This window comes from Oryza glaberrima, chromosome 10 (genome assembly GCF_000147395.1).
Source record: "Oryza glaberrima chromosome 10, OglaRS2, whole genome shotgun sequence".
Classification (NCBI taxonomy): Eukaryota; Viridiplantae; Streptophyta; class Magnoliopsida; order Poales; family Poaceae; genus Oryza; species Oryza glaberrima.
In genome coordinates, this window is record NC_068335.1 from 1506284 (window position 1) to 1533402 (window position 27119).

The 27119-nt window shown below is 39.6% G+C and overlaps 2 protein-coding genes and 1 long non-coding RNA gene across 5 annotated transcripts; 1 reads left to right on the forward strand and 2 right to left on the reverse strand.

Annotated features, from left to right (window-relative positions):
- Positions 1-8064: 8064 nt before the first annotated feature.
- Positions 8065-9564, reverse strand: LOC127753264 (uncharacterized). The gene is made up of 2 exons (XR_008012524.1): positions 8798-9564; positions 8065-8277 (listed from the first exon to the last, which is right to left on the reverse strand). It is a non-coding gene; the product is annotated as an uncharacterized LOC127753264 (long non-coding RNA).
- Positions 9565-12731: 3167 nt separating this feature from the next.
- Positions 12732-19388, reverse strand: LOC127785738 (phosphatidylinositol/phosphatidylcholine transfer protein SFH3-like). Of its 3 annotated transcripts, none has more exons than XM_052313141.1 (15): positions 19256-19388; positions 16676-16743; positions 16120-16393; positions 15936-16035; positions 15552-15818; positions 15392-15469; positions 15195-15296; positions 15059-15108; positions 14882-14975; positions 14681-14782; positions 14453-14569; positions 13913-14018; positions 13468-13826; positions 13200-13274; positions 12732-12951 (listed from the first exon to the last, which is right to left on the reverse strand). In XM_052313141.1, the coding sequence occupies exons 2-15, from the start codon at positions 16719-16721 to the stop codon at positions 12934-12936; spliced, it is 1788 nt and encodes a 595-aa protein (XP_052169101.1). In that variant the 5' UTR covers positions 16722-16743; positions 19256-19388; the 3' UTR covers positions 12732-12933. The 3 variants fall into 3 exon arrangements, with proteins under 3 accessions (XP_052169101.1, XP_052169100.1, XP_052169099.1); XM_052313140.1 differs by having other exon boundaries at positions 14453-14563; positions 16120-16402; XM_052313139.1 differs by having other exon boundaries at positions 16120-16402.
- Positions 19389-21542: 2154 nt separating this feature from the next.
- LOC127752603 (probable LRR receptor-like serine/threonine-protein kinase At1g74360) lies at positions 21543-22481 on the forward strand. Its single transcript, XM_052278013.1, has one exon. The coding sequence runs from the start codon at positions 21543-21545 to the stop codon at positions 22479-22481; it is 939 nt and encodes a 312-aa protein (XP_052133973.1).
- Positions 22482-27119: the final 4638 nt, after the last annotated feature.

Below are 27119 nucleotides of genomic sequence, written 5' to 3' on the forward strand. Positions count from 1 at the left end.
GTTTTTTGCGATGCCCTACAGCAAATATACGTTTTTACGGTGTCCTCCAGCTAATTACACGTTTTTTAGATGTCCTGTAGCAAATTTTGCCAAATAACAGAGAGAATTTTTACTTTTTCTTTTCTTGAGCCTTTTTGCTCATTTTTCTCTTTTTTTATTCCGGGTACGTCCCTGTCGTCAAGACTGTTTCCAGAGATTCGGCACCCATTATTTTGCTCACATCGAATACGTCCTCGTCGTCAAGACTATTTCCAAGGATTCGGTATTATTTTTTTTCATATTTTTATTCTCTTTTTCACAATGAGCAATTAAAGCTATTTGAGGAATAACAAGTCAATAAAGCATATATATAAAGCATTTAGAGATCAAATCATATGCTAGCATCAACATTGCATATTTTCTTAATTCAAATATAGAATTTAAGTGTCATGCATCATCTCCCTTAAAAGCAAGATCTAAATCTCATGAAAAGATTAGAATACATACAAGCTATGCTAGAGACAAATAAACCTTCAAAGTATTGCTAGCATGCACAAAAAAATACCATATGCATAAACAAAGCTCTCTTTTATCAATTTTTTTCATTGTCATATTTTTGCTTGATAAAACCATGAGGTACAAACTCCCCCTCAAACCATGCCAAAAGGATGAATTATGCCCAATTCACCACGAAGAAAAGCAAAGCGATTAGAATCCAAAGGTTTAGTGAAAATATCAGCAAGTTGCAACTTTGTGTCCAAAAACTGCAATTCAACATCTCCCTTCTCAACATTATCCCTCAGAAAGTGAAAACGAATACCAATGTGCTTTGTGCGTGAGTGTTGAACAGGATTCTTAGCAATGTTAATAACACTTGTATTGTCACAAAAGAGAGGTACTCTCTCAAAAGTAAGACCATAATCTTTCAAAGTAGATAAAAGCCAAAGAATCTGTGAACAACAACTAGCAGCAGCAACATATTCAGATTCAGCAGTTGATTGAGCAACACTAGATTGTTTCCTAGAAGACCATGCAATCAATGATGTACCAAGAAAATGACATGTTCCACTAGTACTTTTCCTATCAATTTTACAACCACCAAAATCAGCATTGGAATATCCACTTAAACATATAGAAGATGAAGTAGAATACCAAATTCCAAACTCAAGTGTATGATTCAAATACCTCATTATTCGCTTGACCGCTTGACGGTGTGAAGCACGAGGAGAAGCTTAAAAACGTGCACACAAACACACAGCAAATTGTATGTCTGGCCTAGAAACAGTTAGATACAACAAAGATCCAATCATACTTCTATACTCCTTTTGATCAACAGCTTCACCATCTTCATCAGGATCCAACACAGCTGTAGAACCAATTGGTGTTGAAATTGGCTTACAATTCTCCATCTTGAACCGTCTCAAAAGATCCTTCGTATACTTCGTTTGATGCAGAAAAGTACCTTGAGGTGTTTGCTTAATTTGCAATCCCAAAAAGTACGATAACTCACCCATCATGCTCATCTCAAATTCCCTGCGCATAGTCTCAGCAAAATCTACAACCAAAGCATGAGTTGAACAACCAAAGATGATATCATCCACACAAATCTGAACAAACAGTTGATTATCACCATGCTTAAGAACAAAAAGCGTTTTGTCAACCTTTCCCATTGTAAAACCTTTCGCAAGCAAAAAATTCTTAAGTCTATCATACCATGCCCTAGGAGCTTGTTTCAAACCATACAAAGCTTTAGACAATCGAAAAACATGGTTGGGAAAATCAGGATTTTCAAAACCTGGTGGTTGTTTGACATAAACTTCCTCCTGTATAAAACCATTTAGAAAAGCACTTTTAACATCCATTTGATACAATTTAAACCTTTTGAAGAAGAACTAAACCAACAAAAGTCTAATTGCCTCAATTCTAGCAACAGGAGCAAAAGCTTCATCAAAATCCAAACCCTCCACCTGGGTAAAACCTTGAGCAACAAGTCTAACTTTATTTCTCACAATCAAACCATCCTCATTTTGTTTATTTTTGAAAACCCACTTGGTTCCAATAATATTATGTCCAGAAGGTGGTTCAACTAAAATCCAAACTTTGTTTCTCTCAAAATTTTCAAGTTCTTCATGCATGGCGTTAATCCACGATTCATCAGTTAATGCATGTGACACATCTTTGGGTTCAAAAGAAGCAACAAATGCAGAATTTGCACAAACATCATGAGTCGATACCTTAGACCTTGTAGTCCGCTCACCTATATTACCAATAATTTGTTCCGGCGGATGTCGTCGTTGAATGTGCAAAGGAGCAGTGACTTCTGAAGTTGATCCACGTTCCGTATCAGTACTGGTCAAAGTAGTAATTTCCGGAGGACCATCTCGATCAGCATCAACAGAACCCTCAGCCGACGACCCTGGCCGGTCTGACCGGAGGTGTGCCAGCGGTCTGACCGGCCTGGCGCCCGGTCTGACTGGCCGAGCCGACCTCGTCGTCGTCGTCGTAGTCGCTCTCGTCTTCAAAAATACGACCATCCTCCCCCTGAACCTGTGACAGTATACCTGCAATATCGGGTCTAGTTCCTGAACTAGCCTCATCAAAAGAAACTTCACAAGTCTCAACAATTTTGTTAGTCCCTAAAATAAGTACACGATAGCCACGAGTATGTGCAGGGTAACCAAGAAACAATCCATCGGTAGAACGTGCCTCAAACTTGTCCAAATTTCCAGATTTCAAGACAAAGCATTTGCAACCAAAAACACGCAAATGTGAAACTCTGGGTTGATGACCAAATCGAAGTTCATAAGAAGTTTTTCCAAGTCTAGAACGCAAGAAAACTCGATTTGAAATATAACATGCAGTGTTAATAGCCTCAGCCCAAAATTTTCTAGGAGTTTTATATTCATCCAACATCGTTCTAGCCATCTCAACCAAAACATGGTTTTTCCTTTCAACAACACCGTTTTGTTGAGGAACACGAGGAGAAGAAAATTCATGTTCAAGACCTCTTTCATTGCAAAATTGTTCAAAAGAAGCATTTTTAAACTCACCACCATTATCACTTCGAATTCTTTTCAAAGAACTAGGAAATTCAAGATTCAATCGAAGAAACAAACCACGAAAGTGTTGAAAAGCTTTGTCCTTAGTTGCCATAAAGAAAACCCAAGAATATCTAGAAAAATCGTCAACAGTAACCAACACATACCACTTTCCTCCAACGGATTGCACTCTAGCCGGACCAGCAGTGTCAATATGTAATAGTTGTCCTGGTGCATCCGTCATCACAGAAACAATAGGAGCATGTGAAGTAGAAACCATCTTAGCATGACGACACGGTGTACAAACCAAATCAAGATCTTTCTTAAGTTTAGGCAAACCACGAACAAGATCCAAACCACTTAACCTAGTGAGATGATCAAAACCAACATGTCCAAGTCTACGATGCCAAAACATCACATCTTTATCGAACTTAGCAACCAAACATGTTATCACAGGTGAAACAGGATTTTCAAAATCAGCTTTAAACACTCTTCCATAGCGAGAAATATTCAGCATAGAATCACCACGAGAATCAAAAACTTTACTTCCAGTTTTCTTAAAGTGAACCTCAAACTCTTCATCAACAATTTGTGAAACCGAAAGTAAATTGTACTTTAAATCCTCAACCAAAGCTACATTCTTCAATTCAAATTTTCCATTTACCTTTACCAAACCTGTAGCGAGAACGGCACTTGTAGAAGCATCACCAAAGATAATTGATTCAGTCTTGGATGCCTTCTTGAGGGAGGAGAACCAATTTTTATCACCGGTCATGTGCCGCGAACAACCGGAATCCACGATCCACACGTTCTCCTTCCTTGCCACCAAAGCCTACACACAAGCAAAAATCGAAGCCTCAGTACTAGGGTTAGATGATAATAAAAATTTAGGAATCCAGTACTGAGACACACGACCAGAAGATCCAATAGGCATATATCCACGTGCAAAATCAACTTTAGAATTTTCAGAAAAATTACTCCGAGGCCGGTCTGACCGAGAGTGTGCAGCCAGTCTGACCGAGGGCCGGTCTGACCAAGGCTTCACCGCCGGTCTGACCGGTGTCCGGTTTGACCGAGGCACAGAAGCCGGTCTGACCGGTCGCCGGTCCGACCACGGGACCCACTGCGGTCTGACCGGTTTCCTCGAGGGAAAACCAAATTTTTGCCACTTTGATTTTGCAAAAGCAATCTCTCTCTCCTTTTTCTGTTTATGAGCTAATCTGAAACAAAAACCAACAATATGTCCATCTTTGCCACAAAAAGAACAAGTATATTTTTCATGATGATTAGACACATTATTAGAATTAGAAGACTTAGCAACACAAGCAGCAACAGGAGGTTTTGCATGCACAACATTGGATTTTGAAGAAGATGCATTCACAGTAGACATGATACCAGCAGATTTAAACACAGTTTTATTAGTATCAGTTTTAACCAAAATCTCACCACTTCTAGCACCAACACCTAACACAACAGGAGGATGTCTAGAATTATGAGCATAAGGATTAAAACCTAAACCACGGTTATGTGTGCTGACCTTAGATTGATCCAAAATCATGTTGAGGTTCTTTTTAACATCAGAAAATCTTTGCAAAGAATTTTTCAAATAAGACACCTCTTTTTCCAAATTAGCACAATTTTCACAATCTACCATGACACCTTTGCTTTTACGACACTTGGGGCAAGAAAGCACTTCATTGTTTTTCATAACATCTTCTATGTACTCAACGCGACCTAAAGCATCTTTTAGTATCATCTTATTCAAATTACATGTTGAGCAATCCAAAACTTCATGAGGTTGTTTTAATTTTTTTAGCAAAAATCATGTTAAACATCAAACTAGCATGAAACGCAATTTGATATTTTTGCAACAACTTTTTAGTTAAAAACAACTCATCAAAAGTGCGTGTATGCAAAACAAAACTACAAGCAAGAGAAGATCTATTTTTCAAATCATGTGCAGCATTAATATCTCTAATTTTTGAAATCCCATTCATTAAAACCTCACAATTTGAGCAATCATCATCATTAGGAATAAGAGATTTTAATCTATCAATTTCAGATTTAAGAGATTCAATGATAAATTCCTGTTTTCTATACATCTTCTCACACTTCATATTTTTTGCACTCGAGATATTAATAACTTCTTCAAAAGCACTTACCTCATGATCTTCATACTCAATATCCGATTCACCACGCGCCATGAAGCAAACACCGGAGATGTTCTTTCCCTTATCATCATCTCCACTCTCACCATCTACATCACTTGATGGCTCAAAAGCGGCATAGACTTGATCAAAAGCCCTCCTAAGATTCTCCTTGAACTTCCTCGCTTGAGATGAACCCTGCGGCTTGTTGTTGTTGGGCTTGTTGTTGCTTGTCCTCTCACCATCTTTGTCTTCTCTTTTGCCTCTCCCAAGCTTAGGACAATGCGAACGAAGATGATCAATTGAACCACATTCAAAGCACCGATTTGGACCACCTCTTTTCCTGTTCCTGGCATTATTCATAGCTCGAGCAATTCTGTTAGCAACCAAAGCCAAATCCTCCTCCTCGATTTGTTCGAGTTGATCATCGAATGAGGCATTAAAAACAGCAAGAAAAGAAGGCTTAGATGAAGAAGCATCAACATCCAAAGAGAAAGTAGAAGAAACTAAAGCAGTCGACTTAGAATCAACTTTTCGAGAAAGAACATTCATCTCATGTGTTTTCGATTTTGTGTAAAGTGAATCAAAAGTCAAAGTAGACATGTCAACAGACTCCTGAATAGATGTAACTTTCATCTCTCAAATAGAAATATTAAGACTATTCAAAAAGTGACGAGAAATCTCAGATTGTGGATAATTAGCATCATAAGAAGAATCAACAGATCTAAGATCACTCAAAATTTTATTAAACCTAGAAAGATAGTCATCCAAAGCTTCTCAAGGTTTCATCTCAAATTTAATGTACTCCTTTTTGAAAATATCACGACGAAGTTCTTTTATGTTATTTGTTCCTTGATGAAAGTTACTCAAAGCAATCTCATGAGCAGTTCGAAGATGCACAATACGATCATAATCTGAACGAGAAATACCACTCAAAAGAATGTTGCGAGCTTTGTAATTTTGTTCAAAAGCAGTATTTTCAGCATCAGTATTAATAGCTTCAGGAATCACATAAGGATGAGAAACTTTTCTCCAAATATCATAATCTTCAGCCATAATGTAAGATTGCATCCTACTACACCAATGAGAAAAATCCGTTCCATCTAAAACATGAGGCTTAGTTGAAAACCTAGCAGGAGTAGCCATGCCAAAAACTCTAGATCGATAAAAATCCAAAGAAGAAAACAAGGCTCTGGTATCACTTGTAGGATCGAATAGCAAGAACTAAGCCAACCAGAGGGGGGGTGAATGGTTGATATACCCAAAAACCGAAAACTTTTAGCGGAAAAAAAAGTTACCCTCGAATTCAACGGAGATCGGTCTGACCGAAGTTGTTGCGCCGGTCTAACCGCTTGGAACACGCCGGTCTGACCGATGTAGATCGATCAGTCGAACCGCCGAAGTCGCCTGTCGTGCCTGCTGCTGCCGCCGGTCGGACCGCCTGTATGCTGCCGGTCTGACCGCCGGTATATCGCCGATTAGACCGCCGAAACCCGATGAAACACAAATCGAAGAACTCTTAAAGTAGATGACGACTTTATTACTTCTCTCTGTGTTTACAAAGTGCACCAACAGCACTCCTTACAAAAATTTCGACTAAACTCGAAACCCTAACTCAAAACTCAACTCAATTGCTCTCAAATACGATACCGGGAAGCCTCACGCTCCCCCTCTATTTATACCCGAGGTAGGCAGCCTAAAGCCACGAACCAAACTCGTACTAGAAGTCCTAAACACCTTAGGAAACCCTCTAGTACAAGAAAGAAACTTTACATAACCAATCGTACCATATTTGGACTCCTTCTAAATTCAACTCCGCATCCCAATACGCACACAATAACTCCATCGTATGCCATATGTAATCTCCATCAACCACGTGCATCAACTCTAGCCTTAGTATCCCGCATGATCTCTGACCACCACGGACATCGTCTTATCCCCAAGCCGACTCCCGGTCCATCACCGCAAATACTTTCCCAAGACATCGAGTCACCTACGCATGGAACAAACAAAGAAACCATACCATATTCCGAGACCAAGCTATCTCCAACTTGATTCATTAATAGCAAACAACAGTATTACATACGTATAGTATCCATCTAGAAGCCGTAATCATGAAATAATCATGGATATCCAAATAAACAACCCGAAACCAAAACCGACACAGCGTCGGCCGGTCAGACCGCGGGCTGGCCGGTCCGACCGCTCGATCACCGCCGGTCTGACCGGCATACACAGCCCGGTCTGACCGGACACAATTCCAGCAGTACCTATAGATCACCTGTGAAATCCAATCATCTCCAAAACCACTTCGTGAATAAATTCCAAATAACAAAACCAATAATCTCCAATGCCCAATTGTTCATCACAGAATAATAATCAAAAACACCTTTGATTTTACAAATAGAAGCACACAAGAAACTATAGATCACAAAGCTCTTCCTCTAGGACGTCAAGCTACCTCCAATCAATGTCGATTCCAGACATCCAGTGCTGCAAAAGCCTTTGGGTTTAGTCAACCTAGATTTGTGACAGGACAAGTTTTTAATGAATATAGTTGCACTTCTCCACTCAAACCAAATAAATCAAATAAAGAGTGGTCTGATCTAATAATGCACACAAAATCATAGATCATGGATAAATGAAAGTATTAAAAACGAATTAACTCAACATTCTGATAGATCTACTGGGATTTGTAGCTTTATTTAGCATTATTTGGTACGAGCAAACATTGCCTGATAAGTAAATTCACAGATTACACACCCATATAAAAATAAATTGTAAAGTCCCAACTTAAATACCAATGAAATATAATAATAATGTTATAAGAGATTGTTCAAATTCCAAATCAAAAATCCTTTTGTTTTCCTTTCGAAGTAACCAATCATGGACAAGCAAAATAATGAATACTACTGAGCATGGTTCAAATACTTTAACGAGTGAGGTAAACAATTATGGGGGAGCAGAATAATGAGTAGCACTAAGCATGGTTGAAATACTTAAAAAAACAAAAGGTTTTCACCACAAATAAATCAGTCTTTGGAATTCCTCAATTTGTCTTCCTCTCCCACACAGAGAGGATGATAAGCTTCGAGGTAGTCCCTGAAAGCAAACTTTAGGGCACAAAAGCAAAACTCATAATTAGCCCTGAAAGCAAATGTAGAAAAGAGAGAAAAGAATGTTGTGCATATTATCATGGGTAAACATATGACTATTCAGTTTAAAAGGTTTTGTCCTGAAATTATTTTAGCTCAAAGATTGTAGTGTTGGCTAAGGGACCCATCATTCTTCACTAAAAGTTTCATTTGAGGTCGTATAACATAGTAGAAAAAGCTGGTGTTAGAGACTACACTGAACCGATCACCGCAGCCGGCAGCTGTACAGCGAGACAACCAAATGAAACCAGACCAGAACTTCTATAAGTATTCATGTTAGACATTTCAGTTGGCCTTATTTACTGGAATATTATCAACACAAGAGCTAAAGCATCTCTTTCTCATAGCCTGGCCATCCATGTTAGCCATTTCAGATGATGCATATTCTCAACTTGAACGTATGCATCACATATCAACAACTTGAATGCCTACATGACAGATCCACATAAACAATGAAAAGAGGAGAAATAGGTCTTACCTTCACTGCAAGCATATGAAGATGGGAGTGGGATCAGGCGACATTGTGCGATCTGGCGTAAAGAGGACCACCGTGGAGATCGACGGAGAGGCGACATCACCGACTTGCAAACTGATGCCGTGGATGTTGGTTGCGTGATGGAGATGGCCGTGTTGGTGTCTGGATCCAAGCGAGGAGGAGCGATTCAGCAGCAGCGAGGGGGAAGAGCTCTCCCCCGATGATTCCGAGGCGGGGCAGCAGAGGAGCCGGCGATGGAGATGATCGTGGCGGTGGCTGGATCCAGGCGAGGACACCCCAATCCGCTCATCACCGAACCGCACCATCGAGGCAGATAGATCCAGCAGCAGTGAGAGGGAAGATGACGGATCAACAGCAGCAGAAGCGACCACCCCGCCGATAGCAGCGAGAGGCACACGACGTGAAGCCAGATCCACCACATCCTCCTCCTCCTCATCTTCCCCTTCTCCCTCCCAAATCTCACACTCCATCCAACACTTCCTCTCGCGAGCGCCCCAACGCGGGAGCTCAACAGCCCGCCGAAATCCAATGCCTCGCCACACGGAATGGCGGCGTGAGGACGGTCATGGGGAAGATGGTGGAGACTGGAGAGTTGTTGCCGACAGCTTCATCTGCCTGTTCGTCTGCCTGTTTTTTTAGTGCGAGTGAGGGAGAGGGGAGGAGTATTTCCCCTCCCTATCCAATGTGCTACCATTGTTTTTTTCTCCCCGTCTACTCTGCTTCTTCCTCTCTTCTTTTTTTTTTCATATTTGATCTCAAATGCGGTTCGTCGCCTTTCATAATTACAATATATAGATACAATTTTTATGTTTCATGATTTAGACGTGTCATCAGTTCAACTCCACAATTTTAGCAATGCAAGAGAATATTTCCACAATTAAATTAAAAATATTTTTTTTATGTCGCGATTCGGATGTGTCGTCAGTTCGAATTCACGTATTTTCTTCATGTACCAATTCACGAGTATATTCAACAATTACATTATACATAGTATATAAGAAAAATATAATTTCTACGTGTGTCGCGATTTGGATGTGCCATCAAATCAATTCCATTCATTTTCTTCATATAAATAGTTTTGATCAAATTTCAATCACCATGTTATTACCCGGTGCAACGCACGGGCATTTTGCTAGTGTGTGTCTATCTTTATATATATATATATATATATATATATAAAGATAGACACACACTAGCAAAATCCACCCCCCACCTTGGTCAAAGGTCCCCCAAGTCGGTCAAACCCACCTGTGACTTTCTCCACCACCTCCACTCTTCTCAGCTCTCGTCTCCAAATGACATAGTAACGTGATGTTCATCATGGTATTACTTGTTGTAACAATATTGAAATGTAGTCATAATATAGTCATGTCAGATCTACTTTTGATAAGCAATTTTTTCTAACATCATGGTGCAAACGGTTTTTAAAAGTAGTACATGATGTGAGAGATATTACCCTTCAAAGATTATTTTTTTTAATTTAACTCTCCACAAGCAGTAATACTATATCATATGTATTACTACTGTTTACTATGTGTTACTGCAATCACATCATACCGTTACTACATGATGTAATAACGACTATAAGTTTCATAGTAACATAGTGTGTTACTACGATTTCTTGATAACGTTGCTGCAAGAATATGTATAGAAAAAAAGTGCAGTAACATGGAGAGAGAGGTGAATTGACTCGGTTTACTCATGAGACAAGGGTAGAGAGAACCTTCAAAGATTTGTCTTTTGAAATTTAACTCTCCACAAGTAGTAATACTATATCATAAGTGTTACTACTATTTGTTGTACGTTTCTAAAATCACATCATGACGTTACTATGAAAGTGTGGTAAATACTATAAGTTTTGCAGTAACGAAGTGTGTTACTGCAATTCTTGAATAGTGTTACTGCATAAACTTATGGTAACGTGTGCCTGCCATGCAGTAACAAGTATATGGTTAGCATGTAGACTTTTACCTCATATATTTTTATTTAGATTCCTAGTTTACTACAATTTCCTCACAATGTTACTATTAAAAGTGCAGTAATGTCCTATATATTTTGCAGTAACGTGACGGGTTACTGTACTTATATGATAATGTTACTACTGAAACAGAGTAACTTGTTATAAGTTTTGTAATAACATATATATCTTTCTTCTACTGTGGAAGTAAAAGAGATAATTGGTAACCATATTTCTTTCTCACAAAGTGAGATACAAAAGAAACAAGCAATAATCCTTAAAACAAACAATATCATTGGATAGAATATTGGTTAGAAGAGCTTGCTATGAACTATGAGATGATGAGTTTAAGTCTTGAATTTATCAATTTATTTTTTAGTTTTCTAGAAAAGAGAAAAAAGATAATAACACATGCACTTAGTTTCCTATTACTATGTAACTTTGTGTGTGCAAATTAAGAGAAGTACTATTAACACTCGTACCAACTTATGAAAATGCACCTCTCTTACCTAAAACACTAGTAAAAGAACAGTACTACTATAAAATTAGGATTTTAAAGCTTAGCATTAGCAATGGTACTATATCATTACTGTCACTACTGCATGTTTTTTGTTACTACAATTTCATCTAGATGTTACTGTCAAAAGTACAGTAATAACCTATAAATTCTGCAGTAACATGCCATGTTACTGTATTTCCATGATAATGTTACTACTAACATAATAACAAGTTATAAATTTCTGTAATATAGTGATTTGCTCTCATAAAGTTTGAATAGAGATACATAACAATCAAATAATAAACTCCAATCACATAGTGTCAAAGGGTGAGTTGGTTAAAAAAGCTTGCTATTAATCATGAGTTCAAGTCTTAGTTTTGCCTTTCTAATTTGTAATTATCTTTAGGGTGAAAAAATAACAAAAAGAAAACAGATAAAAGGGGGAGAGAGGTCGGGTCAGGCAAAGAAGAAAAAAAACAAAAAAAAGGGGGAGGGGAGAGGGAGATCGGGGGGAAGGGGGAGAGATCGGGGAGGGGTCGCGCTGGCGCGGGAAGAGAGGGGAGCGGCACGCGCCCAGGAGAGGGAAGGCCCACGGGTGAGCTGGGGAGGGGGGGTATAGAATAGCTATTCTATACCTCGGGTGTATATACTCAATTTGAGTCATGGAGCCCGGGCACCATGGAACACCAAACAAATTTATTATATATATATATATATATATATTTATATATATATATATATATATAATGGGCCACCCGTGCCTTCAAGCCGGCACGGCATGTCCCGCCTGTTGGTGGGCCGTGCCTGGGCCGGCATAGCTCGGCACGAAGTGCCGACCGAGCCGTACCGGCCCGATCACTGGTGGGCCGTGCCTAGCCATGCTTGGGCCGTGCCGTGCCGGGCGGGCCTCATGGCCATCTATACTCTAGGACGGTTCAGATCATGCATGATTTCTGCACCTATCTTTTTTAAAAAACTATTTATCCACCTATCTTCTCCTATTTTCCTCCCTGCAGTACATGAATAAGCTCACCCGGTCGCCTCCTCACCGACCAGTGATGCATCCCCGCCCCAATGTGCCACCCCAAGTTGGACAGGTACCAAAAACTGCCAATGGCGCTTGGCGCTTGCAAGCCCCGAAAACTGCCAACGGTGCCAGAAATCCCCCGCTAGAAGAGATTCCTCCCTCCTACTATATCGTTACAACGCTGTCTTCCCTACGGAAATATAAATACGATACTCTTGGGAATACTCACGGGTAAAATGCTACAGCGATATCCGTGCGTTTACGAATTTATCTATGTACGTATTAAGAAGGGAAATGTTTGTAAAATAATCAAATAATCTACTCATCTTAGCGTTTGTCTTCTTCAAATTAATGGTTGATGTAGCAATTAGAATATATTGAAGAGTTTTAAATCTATAAAGTTTCTTAACACTCATAAGGTTCATCCATAATATGACAACATCAAAAAGCAAATTGGCATCACCGCACCCACACTGTGCAAAAATTTATATTAAGGCCAAGAAGCTCAGATCAATCAATTGTAGCGACATAGGAAAAAGAATAAATGAACATTATATGTTACACTTGGAATCGTCCTTTGCCAACGATGAAAACATCACCTCTTCATCAAACCCATGGCATTTGTTCTTTGCATATTACCAACGAAACAAACGCTGCAAGTGAAATTTCAGTGGCAATGTTAACTTTATGAAATCAAAGAATAAGAAGGGAAAACTTTTTTTGAGCATAAATATTTAGTAGATGAGTTCATAAAGAGAACAAGCAACACAAATTATTTGGTGGAAATCTCGTATATTTTAGTGCAAGGGTCAGTGACAAGGGGAAAAATGTTTAGTAGTTAAGGGTCACAACAGTACTACAGCAAAAGGATGCCTTTTACTTTCCCTTTTTTTTGGGTTACCTTGCTTTTCTTCTTCTTTTTCTTCTCAATGTATGCCATGATCTCCTCTTGTCGCTCAAGAGTCTCCTTCAAGGCCTAAAAGAACATATAACAGGCGTGTTTTAGAAATGGTTTAGTAAGAATAGTAGAACAACATATAATTTGTTAGTCTCAAGACATTTAATAATACCGATCTATGGGATTAAGATGTATACACAGGAATTAAAACAGAAACTTTGGTAATGTAATAATAATGTTCTTATCATCAGTAAGGTGCAAACAAACTCACCTTCTTGGTCGCGGCAAGCTCCTCCTCCAATGCACTAACACGGCTAATGGCAGTCTTTAGCATCTCCTCCTTATCAGCTGGCATTTCTGCAGGCTTGGTGAGAATCGCAATGACCTTCTCCTCGATATCAGACAGGCGCTTTGTAGAAGAAGCATATTCAGCTGCTGACACAGCCTCCATTGATATCTTGGATAGCTGTTGTGCTTGGATTTTGGATGTACTTTGTGCCCCAAGGGTAGCACCAAGTACCTTCTTTGGCATGTTGCGGCTAACACGGAGCATTGTTGCAATGCTCATGACAAGAGCCATGACACCCCCAAAGAGTGGAGGGTTGGATCCGTTAGAGGCATTTACAATGGCTACAAGAAAAGGATTGTCCAACCTGTCAGTTAAAGACTAACTAAAGAGTAATAATATTAGGTCACAAGATTGTTTAATGGTTAACCTTTGGTTATTGCGACATTCTCATCTCGTGATCCCTTACTCTGGCAAATGGCATCTATGGCATTCTCTACCATTGGAACATCACAAGAATAAGGTGATCCTGGGGTCTGCATTACAAAAACTCCTTCTATATTAGGACTAAGCTTGGGAATTTATAAAAGAAATATGTGAACCAATACACCACAAGAATGAAAATTTATATGATGACTAATCTTGGGAAAAATTGAGGTTTTACACTTTCCCCGGAAATGAAATATCATCATGAAGTTACTTGTTCGTGCTTATCAACTGCATTATCAAGTGACAAACCCGCTTAAGCTTATAAGTTGAGACTCATTTTTTTTCATTCTGGTGTTTCATCCACAAGGCATGAGAAATCCTTTTAGCCGTATGGTTCAACACTAACTGCAATTTTGTTTGCGCAAAGAAAAAACACTACAAATTTGTTAAAGTACAAAGATGTCATTGTTAGTAGGACAATAGTGGCATTTCTTTTTCTAGAACAATAGTGGAAATTCATCGGAGATAAAGCGTAACTCACAGGAAGCATCATAGGAGGAAGTTCCTCACGAACAGGCGACAGTTTAGGATGTTCGATTCGGGCACGAGATATTTTTCTTGACAAAGTGTGCCCTTCATCTTTGAAAGACTCCTGCTTCTTTATTTTACACAAATAAAATAACAGATGTCTAAGTATTATGATCCAATGCATTTAGAAATACTTAAATATGAATGTGTTACTGCAAAGAGCGGGTAATATCTTTGCTACCTTGGTGTACATGGTGTCATCTTCACAAATCATCATTTTCTCCTCAGCCTCTAGATGATTCAAATTGAGATTTCCACACCACCCAGCCCCGCTTTGAACCATCTAAACATAATATATCATAGAAATTTTGAGTTCCTTGTCCCTTATCAACTGTAATTTAAGAATTTGTTCAAGGATAAAGGATCAGATTGGAGCAGTCACCTTCATGACTTCATCATCCTTCCAGGGGCCCTTGTCAGCCTTCATACAACCACCTTCACATTGGCAAGTTCCACCAAAAAACTCCGGCAGCTCACTGGACAATGGAAATTAATAACATTAAAACGGTGAACATTGTCTTCAAATATGATGGTTAACTTAGAGCATCGGGTGTTCTACCTAGCATCAATCACCTCAAGAAGCTTGCTCTGGTACTTGTTGCCCAACACCTAAAGAAATGCACAGAAGCCACAGATTATCAATAATCAATCTTCAAGTTGAGCACTCATAGACAATGTATTGGAAGAACACTAACATGAATCTTTGCTGTGGTCTTTGGGTCAAGGAAACTCTTCACTGTGCTCCAAAGAAGTCGGAATCCCGGCCCAGCATTAATGATGAACATTCGACACAGTGTCTAGGCAAACAATTACATGAAGTAAGAATATTAATAAATCTAGTACAAAATTTCTGCAGAATTACAACCAATATATTTTACATCGAGGGCATTACCTCAGGGTAGTTATCACCATCAATCTTTTGAAGCTGACCAATAAGGTCTCTTGCAGCTTTGCTGAATTGTTTCATCCCCTAAAAATGCATTTTTCTCTTAGATTATAAATAGTAAAAGTGCAATAATTTAATGACTTATCCAAATATTGCACATACATACCACCCCTTGCACATCAAGAATTGTTGTGCTCTGATCAATGTGGCATTTGGCAGCAATTGAGCAAGCTGGGAACTTAACAGCAAAGTTCTTCTCAAACTCCCTAACATGGTTCTTGATAAAACGATCCATTGTGGTGACCTGCATTAGCCTATTGACATCGATCTGTCCAAGTCGTTCAATGTAGACAGGCCTTCCTTCCTTATCAACCCCATGATAACCTTGAGGATAGCATTCTGCCACCTTGCCAGCTTCTTCAAATTCAAAATCCTGAGATAGGATTTGAAGAAAAATGTGTCAACTGCTTATAAACAAAGGTATGTATCAACCATAAAAGGATTAGTCCAAATATAGTTTAACCTTAACCTATTTGATAGATGCAATTACCTCAAGAATGGTATCTGCACCGAATTCCTTTCTCCACCGCAACATGTCAGCCCACATTTGTTTTGCCTTCTCAACTTCAAACTTTCTTGCCTTCAAAAACCTGTGTAATCTCAAATTTTAGTAATACTTGTTTTCACATTTGAAACTAAATAACAACATGAAGTGCTATTTTCAGATTATACACCTTAGCATCATGTGGTAATCATCATGCTGAGATGGTAGCAACTCTTCAAGTATAAGGAGCTGACGGAAGGCATCTACAGCCTGCACCTCTTCAGGATCACGTTCATCGGCAATTGAGATGGACATGACCTTGCTACTCCTCCTCCCCTTCTTCATTGAATGCCTTAATTTTTGTGAAGCACTCATTGCCTTCTTCTTCAGTGACATGATTTTGGCTTTCTTCTCATCCTCTGAGTATTCAACATTGGATTTCCTCTTCTCTTCATAGTGACCATCTAAGGTTGCTGACACATCGTGTACATCAGTCGGTCATGTATATTATAATATACCAAATTCTAAATATTTTCTGAACAGTTAAGTTAGAAATTAATTCTTTGATAGTGAAGTAGAAGAATGTCATTGGGGAAAAGGCATACACTTCATCTGAAAATAATGTTTATACTTTGAGACAAAAGGGAATATAATGAGTTTTTAATAAAAAAAATAGATAGTATTAGGGCTTAATAATCCACTTTAAACAATAAGAAATGGTTGTGGCCATTATTTGCTTTGCTTACCAGAGCTTAGACGGTGTTCGAGAGGTCTCGACAGGACTTCTGTCATGACTGTTCCGCCCTATCTAGACCTGAATAATAATCCATGTTATTATTTGCTTATATCACAGGCTATGTCTCAATATATAATAAAGGAGAAAACGAACAATTTTCTGAATATCTTGATATCCTAAAGTATTGCTTGGCAGTATGATGCAGTGTAAAATAATCAGTTTGCAAGGAGTTTTTTAATGCTTTCAGCAGTGGGCATGTTAGACACTAATTGGCCTCATCTCAAGGTAATATATCATAGTCCATCAGTATAATTATAAGTTTAGTAGCATTTGTTCCTTTTTCCAAATTAATGAAAAGATTATAAATTACACATAAATTAATGATAACATTGAGATACCAGAGATGAAAACCTACATGCGCCTGACATTGCGCTAGAAGACACAAATTAAACGCATTAATTTACAACCAAGCCCAAAATTCACATGAACACTTGAATAACAGAAAATAAAATAAATTTCGCTCAAAAAATAGCAGGAAATCAAACTAAGGGGAAGATAGGTGTTATGATCTGGAACAATTTGAATAATGCTAAGTCATGACATGCAACACAACCAGAAGCATCAAGAATCAAATGAAGAAATTATAAAGGCCTAGAAAACCACAATGAACCAAGAATGTACCAAAATCCTGGATCCCCTTCAATTTCAAAAAAAATAATCCTAGATCCCCTTGACAATCCCTGGCCAGCCACCCAAAGAATCCAAAATATAAACAAGCGACAGCCTTCGACTATAAAATGTTTGGAGTAAGGTGGAAGACAAGCTAGGTGTCGACTTCCTGGTGCTAAATGATGAATGCAACAACTATAAATGTTTGCCTTTTGGTTGTTGGACAGACTTATGGATCAAGCATACCATGTAACACCTACAGTCTTTGTGACTCTATGTAGCTTATGGGCTGCTCGAAATGATCGACGCCATGCTCAGATGCCAGAGAATCCAACAGGAGTAGCTGTGAGAATTGTGGCACAAATAGAGGAATAAGCGAATGTCCAAGAAAATAAGATGGGCACTGTACCCCGTCTGACAAAGTATTGGGAAAACCAGAAGAGGGGTGGGTGAAAGTGAATGCGGATGAAACTTTCTTAGGAAACGAAAATAGAGGGGCTGCAGCTGTGGTAATGACAGATGATTAGGGAGATTTTATGGTGGCGGCTGCTGCTCGTGTTTACAGAGCAATCGGGGATACGACGTGCGCAAAAATCCTTGCGTGTAAGCGAGTGATTGGGTTGGGCAGCAGAGTTGCAAAGTTGGTAATTGAGATATATTGATTTATTGGAGGTTGTCAAGATTATGAAACAAAGGGAGTTCAACAGGTCGGTCCATGGAGTGATGATTCAAAATCTCAAAGCCATTTTGATGCACTTCCAGGATTTGAACCTGCGGTGGGTATGTCGTTTGGCAAACATAGTAGCACACAGACTAGCGAAAGAAGGTGTTTCGAAAAATTGTATCTCGACTTAGGTTTCGGTCCCCCTCCCCCTCCCCGTTTTATTTCTTATTTATTAGTAGATGACTGTAAGAGTCCGAGTGAGTAGTTTTGGTGTGTTACCCTCAAAGAAAACAAACTGGGATAACAATATAGCATGATTGTTTATTTTGTAACAAAATAATTAAAAAAACATTTTGAAAACAAAATCAATTTTCTTGAAAAACAGAAAACAAAATGATTCCAAAAACAGAGGTGTAAAAACATAATATTTACACGGTAAAAATTCAAAGTTACAAGGTCATCGTATTTACAGTGTAAATTCAGTTGGAAAAAAAATCCATTCATAAAGCCAATAGGAGTTATTTTTTTAAGTAATGAACAAAAAGTAACTACGCTCTAGCTAATAATCATATTCATATCAATTTGACTTCATTAATATGTTAGATAGATCTTCCACCCGTCGGGCCCAACGGCACAACGGACCTTGACCGCGCCCTGATCGGGGGCGCCCAGCCCATTGGCTAGTGGGCCCCTGTCACCCTGCGCCATATAAAACAGAGGGTGGAGGCCGGGGCGGCACACGACACGAGGTTCGCTGCCGCCGCCAACTCCACCCACAAACCCTAATCACTAACAATCATATTCATATCCATTTGACTTATGCTCTCTAATCACTATACTGTTACTTGATGGTTCCTCATAAGCCAAAAAAGATGTGCATAAATCTATACATAGGTGCCAGATGAGCCTCTCTCTCGGAGGTATGTGTCTCTCATCATAAAGTCTCTGAGTTTGGAGTGGACTACGGCTCTACGAGCAGCGGGCGAACGGCGAAAGAGAAGAAATCCATACAAACTAACGCTTGCACAAATCTGAAAGGAAAACCAAGGGGCTAAACAAACGAAGAAGATTTGTGGACACAATTATAACAAAATCGATAATAACAAGTGCAGAGATGGTCTCCTATATATTTTCCTGAGCATGTACATTGTCAGGTGGGAACAAGGGTTAACGAACGCAAGCGAATTCCAGATCCCCAGAAAGAGAAAGAGAGAGAGAGAGAGATGAATCAGAAAGAAAGAGGATGTGGATGCTCACCAGGATCCCCTGCTCTCCCCTGCTCTGCTCGATGGAGATCGGCGGCGGCCCTCCCCTGTTGAGCCGCGACTCGTCTTGGCGCTAGGAGCGGAGGAGACGACGAGACGGGAGGATATACTAAATAAGTAGGGGGTTTTCCTTTGGTTTCCTAGTGCGCGCCCACGCGTAGGCGCCAGAGAAATAAGTGGCGCGCACGAAGGAGCCTCTCTCCGACTCCATTTGCTCCTGTGGGTTTGTTTGTGCCTTCAGTCTTTTCTCCTGGATTCTACATATCGTTTGTTGATTTAAACACAGAAATCAAAATCAAGATTTCATATAAGAGTTAAAAGTATTTACAGTTTAAGTTAGAAGTTTTTAAATTTTCAATTGAAAGTTTTGAATTTAACTTGAAATTTTTAAAATTTAAGTCGAATATTTTTCAAATTTGATTCCAAAGTTTAAAATTTGGCTTGAAAATTTTCAGATTTGAGTTGAAAGTTTTAAACTGTGAGTTAAACAATTTTAATTTGGAGTTAAAAGTTTCAAATTTTAGGTAGAGTTTTTTTAAAAAATATATATTTGAAAGTCTTAAATTTAGTTTGAAAAGTTTTATAAGGAAAGAAAGCGGAGAAAAGTGGATAGTGCTCATAACACGGCTTAATTATTGCAAAAGAAAAGAAAATAACGAAACTAATCACGTAATCTGTACTTAAATACTCCCTCCATCCTAGAATATAAATATTTTTAGCTATTAATCTGGATAACTATGTATCTAAATTCATAGCCAAAAATTGCTATATTTTGAGATGGAGGTAGTAGATCGCTAACCGCGGGTTTTAGTTCTTTGATTCAAACGCTGAGCCGGACAGCACCGCAGGCTGGCTGGCTTGAAAATTTAACGTTTAATATTATGTCGTTATTTGGATATTTAAATGCATATATACGACTATATCTTGACATTATCTCAAAATATAAATTCTCACACTCACGCTTATATACTAAATAGTGAAAATATTAAAAAATATACAAACGTAGACGCTCACAACACGCATGCATACTCACTCATATAAATGCCCACACATCCTGCTCCTATGAGCACATTTGAAAGATAGGCCAACAAATCTTAAATTGATGAAGTCACTATAGGTGTCTCGCTGCCAACGGGTATGACGCTGATCACCGAAGAAATTAGCTAAATGCGAGAACTCATGTCAAATCTAGAACTTTAATCCGGTGGGCTAGTTCCACCACACGAAACGTAACCAATTGAGGTACGCTCACTTCGTACCAAATAGTGAAGTGAAAGTTTGGTTCATATTAGATAGATAAAACACAAAAAAAGATGTAACAGAACATAAAACATGTTCAACAAGATCTAGAAGATAAATTTGTTACTTTGTATCATCGTCAAGTGCAACATATGGACAATTAAACGTAAAACGGTCGACTAAATGCTAAAAGCGAAGTTTTTATGTTCATAAACAATTTTCCCACCGTATTTGTATATGTAGTCTACTTTTTTTTTACCAAAATATGTGGTCGACTTAAAGGCTGCTAAGGCCCTTTTTCACGGCACTTTTACTTATGGTTGGAACTTACCCATCTGATTCAACTACTAGACGCATGAGTGCAATTATTCCTTCAGTAACGTACCTATCGACAATAAGATGTCTACGGTGATCGACTTCATCAATCTCAAAATATATCGGCCCAGTCTTTGAAAGATACTAGGTGATACTCTGCGTTTTGCTGCGGGATTCATGTATGAGTATACGTTAAAGGAATAAGTCCACTTTGAATTTGCTGCAGGATTCATGTATAAATATATGTTAAAGGAATAAGTCCACTTTGACTCCCTTAAAAATGACCCGAATCTAATCCATGGCCCTAAACCGTAAAACCGGATATCTCGACCCCCGAACTATTGAAATCGGTGCAATTTGACTCCCTTGGTGGTTTTGGAGGGTGGTTTCGCTGACGTGGCGCTGACGTGACGATGTTGACCTAGTATGTGGGGTTGACGTGGCGCTTAGCTGGCATTTGAATTAAAAACATATACATGGGACCCGTTTGTCATTCACACACATTAAAAAAATTGTGGGGCCCACTGACATGTGGACCCCACATGTCATCCTCTCTCTTTCTTCTTCCTCTCTTATCTCTTTCTTTCTCTTTCTGTTCTCTCTCCTACGGCCGGCCGCGGGGAGCACGGGCTGGAGCTAACAAACTGCACGTCGGAGCTAAGAACCGATTCGATCGTCGGATTCCGCCGGATCTAACGAACTGCACGTCGCTACAGTTCTTGGACATGAGCACCAACACATTAGGCGGCAACATGCAGGAGATTCTTGGCAAGTTCGTGGCGTTGAAATACCTCGTGTTGCATCACAACGACTACACCCGCAGCATCGTCTCCTCCAACGTGCTCCGGCTGCCGCTGCTCGCAAGGCTCGACCTCAGCTTCAACCAGTTCTCCGGCGAGCTCCCTCTCGAGGTGGTCGACATGAAGAGCCTCAAGTATGTGATGCTCCTGGCGAATAACTTCTCCGGTGGGATTCCGGCGACCTACCCGCCGTTCAACTTTGTGTACACGGTGATGATGCGGGAGAATTGCCGCAGCATATGGGTTCGCCTTCTCAAGGGCTACGGAATCATCCCGATTTGCACCAACTCCTCGTCGCCGGTGAGGTCCAACACGATCTCCGGCTACGTGCAGCTCTCCGGCAACAAGCTTTCCGGTGAGATACCTTCTCAGATCGGCGCAATGCGGAACCTCAGCTTGCTCCACCTCGACAACAACCAGCTCACGGGTCACCTGCCGCCGGAGATCAGCCAGTTGCCGCTCGTCGTGCTAAACGTCTCGAGCAACATCATCTCCGGCAGGATCATCACGGGCATGGTCATGTTCATCATGGCCAACCTGCGGGTGAGGTTTCCGGTGGACCAGGACCCGAACCCCGAGTCGCTCTCCTGCGAGAACCCCAAGTGCGGCGGCGGCGGCAAGTGCGGCGCGTTCCATATGTCGGCTACGTCGTCACCGCCGTCCGGATGCTCGTCATCGTGCGTGACCGGGTGCTCGCGCCTCCTCCCGCCTCGGACACGCTACTCCACCGCCGCAGGGGGCAGCATCCACGCCGGCCGCACACTCCAGCGCCTGCACGCCAGCCCTCCCGCCCGCCGCCGCGGCCGCTGCTCCGGCTTTCGTCGCTGCCCCTGCCCGTTGATTGCTCCACGAGAGAGAAGGTGAAGAGAAGAGGGGGAGAGAGAGAGGTAAGGGAGAGAGAGGGAGGAGGTAGAAGAAGATAGAGAGGATGACAGGTGGGCCCCACATATTAGTGGGGCCACAATTTTTTTAATCATATATGGGTCCCACATATATTTTTTTAATTCTAATGCCACGTAAGCGCTACGTGGGATGAAAACTAGGTCAACATTGCCACGTCAGCGCCACATCAGCAAAACCGCCATCCAAAACCGCCGAGGGAGTCAAATTGCACTGGTTTCAATAGTTCGGGGTGTCGTCCTATCCGGTTTTACGGTTGAGGGTTATGGATTAGATTCGAGTCACTTTTAAGGGAGTTAAAGTGGACTTATTCCTATGTTAAATATTGTCGAAATGATGAATGTTGAAATGTTGAGAAAATAATATGAGGAAGATGATTCGACATATACTTGTCAATCTCTATAATATAATATTATAGATGATGCGTTATGCTTGTATGGGATTTAAAATAGGCTAGAATAGTAATTGCTAGTGAGTGAAGATGTGGCATGTTTGCATGGGTTTTTAAATGGGCTAGAATATTAATTGCTAGTGGGTGATGACATGGCATGCTTGCATGTTGAGCTTTAGCTTCTAATAATTGTTATTGGGTACCAACTATATAGAAAGTATAGATTCGTAAAAATATGGTTTGCGGTGTACATTTATAGGTGTATATATGCGCATGTTTGAGCGCCTACATCATATATACCTATACAAATCATTCTCACTATTAGAATTCTCTGCTTCCTGGTGCTTCCACGTCACCCCTTTTTGTTTCCACCGTTGGATCCGCATCGAGCGCTTCCTCCCGCATCGCTCCTCTCCTCTCCTCTACCGCGTCTCGCTGCTTCGCCGGCCCCACGCTCCCCTCCCCTCCTCTCCTCTGCCTCTCCCGCATCGCGCTGCTTCGCAGGCCCCATGCGCATGGACTCCCCTCTCTAGCATCTCGCGCCGCCCCCCCCCCCCCCACCGCATCCACGCCGTTCCCCATCCCTCGCGCACTCTGCCACCAGTCGCCGCTTCTCCAGGTGGGTCCTTCCAGCCTGTTCGCATCCTCGGTGTGGAAACCGTCATCTTTTGTAACCGGCGATTAGCATCATTAGGGTCTCCTTCCAATCTTCTTTATGTATGGCGATACGCATGATAGGGTTTGGTACTAATCCTGTACTACGATGTGTGAAAACAAGTGATCTTCAGCTTCTCCTCCAGATCCTGACAAGAACATCCGTGGATCGATCTGCTCGGCCAACAAGCAGCTTCTCCTCCCCTCCATAGAAGCATGTCTCTGGACTGATCCTCCATACAAGCACACCCCTAGATTGATCTGTCGGGCCAACAAGGAGGTTGTTCCGCTGCTTGCCGATCTCAGTTGTTAAGTGCAGGCTATTTCCCTCATCCAGCAGTAGGCATTCCAATTTCTTCACTATTCAATTATCAATTTCCAACCAATTTCAGTATCCTAGATCTGTCTGCTCCTTTTCCCCTTTACGTCAGTTTGAATTAGCATACTATAATCACTCCCTTCAATATCTTCACAGATTAATTAATTACTTTGATTTTGCCATGGGTTTAATTGTTATTGGATTGTACTACTATTGGGGGAAATTTCTTTGATGGTAATTCATAACACTAGAATCCTTTTTTATTGCTAATTATACAATTTCTATATTACGCTCCTTTGTTTTTCCCCTTTTTAATTCATTTTGTAATCATTCAGGTCACCTTTGCATCTGTCAAACAACTTTATATTTTTATGTTAGTTTTTGTATTCGATAATGTAGCGCTGGAAACTCTTTTTATCCGCAGCTCATTTGTAAACATGCATGATCTATCTCGATGACATGAAAATGACTGCAGATTATTCCCAATTTATCAAATGGTTGGTGATCCTTTAGTCAGCTGTGTGATTCAGTGAAGTAATGATTGGGATGGATTTTTTTTTATCATATGCAACACGGTGTTCTCATATAGATGTTACTTTATGATCCTTCAGACTTTGCTAATTCTTTATATAACGATCAATAATGGAAAGTTACAGTTTTTTAGGTCACTGTCTCCTTTGATTTTCATTACCAATATTATCTGACCTGGGTTCACAATTTCAGTAATAATAGTATGATCTCAAAATTCTTGAATTAATTACTGTTTATTTACCTTAAGTTTATATATATTGATTCATCTATTATGTTTATTGACCAATATTCCTGTTTGTTTTTTTAGAAATGATGGTGTTCTTGAGACTTCCATCTGTGATACACATATATAATAGGGAAGTATCGAGTATTTTCAACATTGTTCTTCTTGCCCAATAGATTTGGAACCTAAACTTTGATCAATAATAATATGTGTTCTGTCTGGGAATAGTTAATCCTACAACAGTCCAGAAAATCATAATATATATACTATACAACCATTCAATTGTTGCCTCTGCGAGGAGTAACAAGCTTGCTCTATACCATTAGCCTTATCCTATTAGTCAAGCATGCTTAATTTTGCCTCTGTTTCTGTCATGCACTTCAGTCATGCTTAATTGTGCTTCTATTTTCTGTCAGGCACTGTCGTGGTTGTTTTACATGAGGAAGTCTCAATGCACTCAGAAGTGCAACACTGCCATAAGTTTATTTCCTTGCAAAAGTTACTAAAATATCCAGAATTTCAGAATGTAGTCTGTATTGCCTTGGTTTCCCTTCTCTTAGTTCTTTTGTTTATCTCAAAGTGAACATGGATCTTTCAAATTCTGTTTCAACACAAATATTCCGCAGTAACGCGCGGGGTATCATCTAGTTTCTACTATGTTTCAAAAAAACTATATATTTCATTGACAACGAAATTACTTTTGAAAAGGCCACTGCACATTTGTACCTGGTTGGCAAATAAAAATTTTTTATGAGTTTTCCTTTTTTTTTTTAGAAAAGAGATTTTAAGTTTCTCAAGATAAAATTAATTTCGGTAAATGGAATCCTCAAGAATTCAGATAACCCCAGCTATCGATAAAATTAGGGGCAATTGCAAATTTACCACTACTTTAAATCGTTATTGCAAGACTGCCACTAGAAAATTGCAAAAATGCCACTAGAATTGTCATTCGAGTGATATCCTTGCAATATTGAAAAAAACAGTGGTAATTTGCAAATGCCCCTAAAATTAACACCATCTCACTATCTGTGTTTCCTTTATTAATGTCATGCAAGCATGTCATAAACATTCGTAGATTAAATGATCAATATATATATATAATATTGGGTTTGTTTTCTTTGATGGTACCACCGAAGAGTAACATACAAATATAAAACGCAAAGCATAAAAAGGGGATCAGTTCTACAGTTGACCTTAGCTTGAGTACGTGCAACAAATTAATAGTGTATACATCTGGATATTCACCAAATTATAAAATGTTGACAGCCTTCCACCATCTGTTAGCAATGAACATGCTGGCCTTATTTCCCAAATATATATCATGCCGTATCTCCTTTTCTGTTGGATTTGGTCTTCTTTTGCACAAATATATAGATTGGAGAAGATTTTATTCCCATAATGTTTGACAACCTTTTTCATGTTTACTGTGGGAGTGTTTGCTTGCCATAATCTCGTTCCAATGCATGGTGCATCTCTTTTTTTAAGACAAAAAAAAAAATGAAGGGTGCATTATAAAGCAGGGGACAGAAGAACAGTGATTCCTTCCAAAGCATTGTACTCGACTACTCGTGTACGTGCAATCCACTTCAATAAGAAAAATGAAATCAAAAGAAAAGGACGAAACAGGTAACTTTGTTGCATCCAGTTACTTCACAATTTGCAAACGGAGAAGGAAAACAATTAACAAAACAACTCAGTACAGCCTAAACAACCATCTTCCCAAAGAATGATAGAAAGCACATTCTTAGATTCGGACATAAGAGCACTTTAATTTGTGTCTCTTTGATTCAGACTCAACCATTACATACACCACACTTAACATTTTTCTGCTAAGTGCGCACACGTAGAAGCTAGGTTCAAACCTTAAAACATAATTTAAAAAAAAAGATATTTCTTTACAAAGAAATTAAATGGAATTTTCTTATCTAGAAAGAGTCCAATATTCTAAACCTATAAATACCAGTCATTTGATAGCCCTAAATTAACTTTTTGGTTTTACGAATTATAAAAAGGGTAAAAGTCTGAAGGTATGTTCTAAAAAGATATTGCAATACCACGTTACTATTCAGTCATGTGTTCTCTTCATCCTTTTTCATTATTTTGTTGAAAGGAACAAAAACTAGGGAAAATACACTCCATGTTGGTGCAGCAACACAAGTGGCAGGAGATAGTGTTGCTTTGGACAAGGAGGAGCCTGGAGAATACATGCACCTAGCTTCATTCAGCTTTTGACGGTAACACATGCAGTTAAATAGCTATGGAAATGTATAAAAAACTACCAATGATTATTCTTTTACTTTGCATGTGCTGATAAAAGATGATCTTTTAGCCAACGATGCATTTTAGTAATGAAGTCATGTTCTGGAGAATAACCCGAGTTTGGATGCAATTATGTGATAGTACAAGTATGATGGAGCTGGGGGCAAAAAAAAATCAGGAGAACTTTTGTGTCTATGGTTAATTTTGTTTTGGCTAGATCCTGGT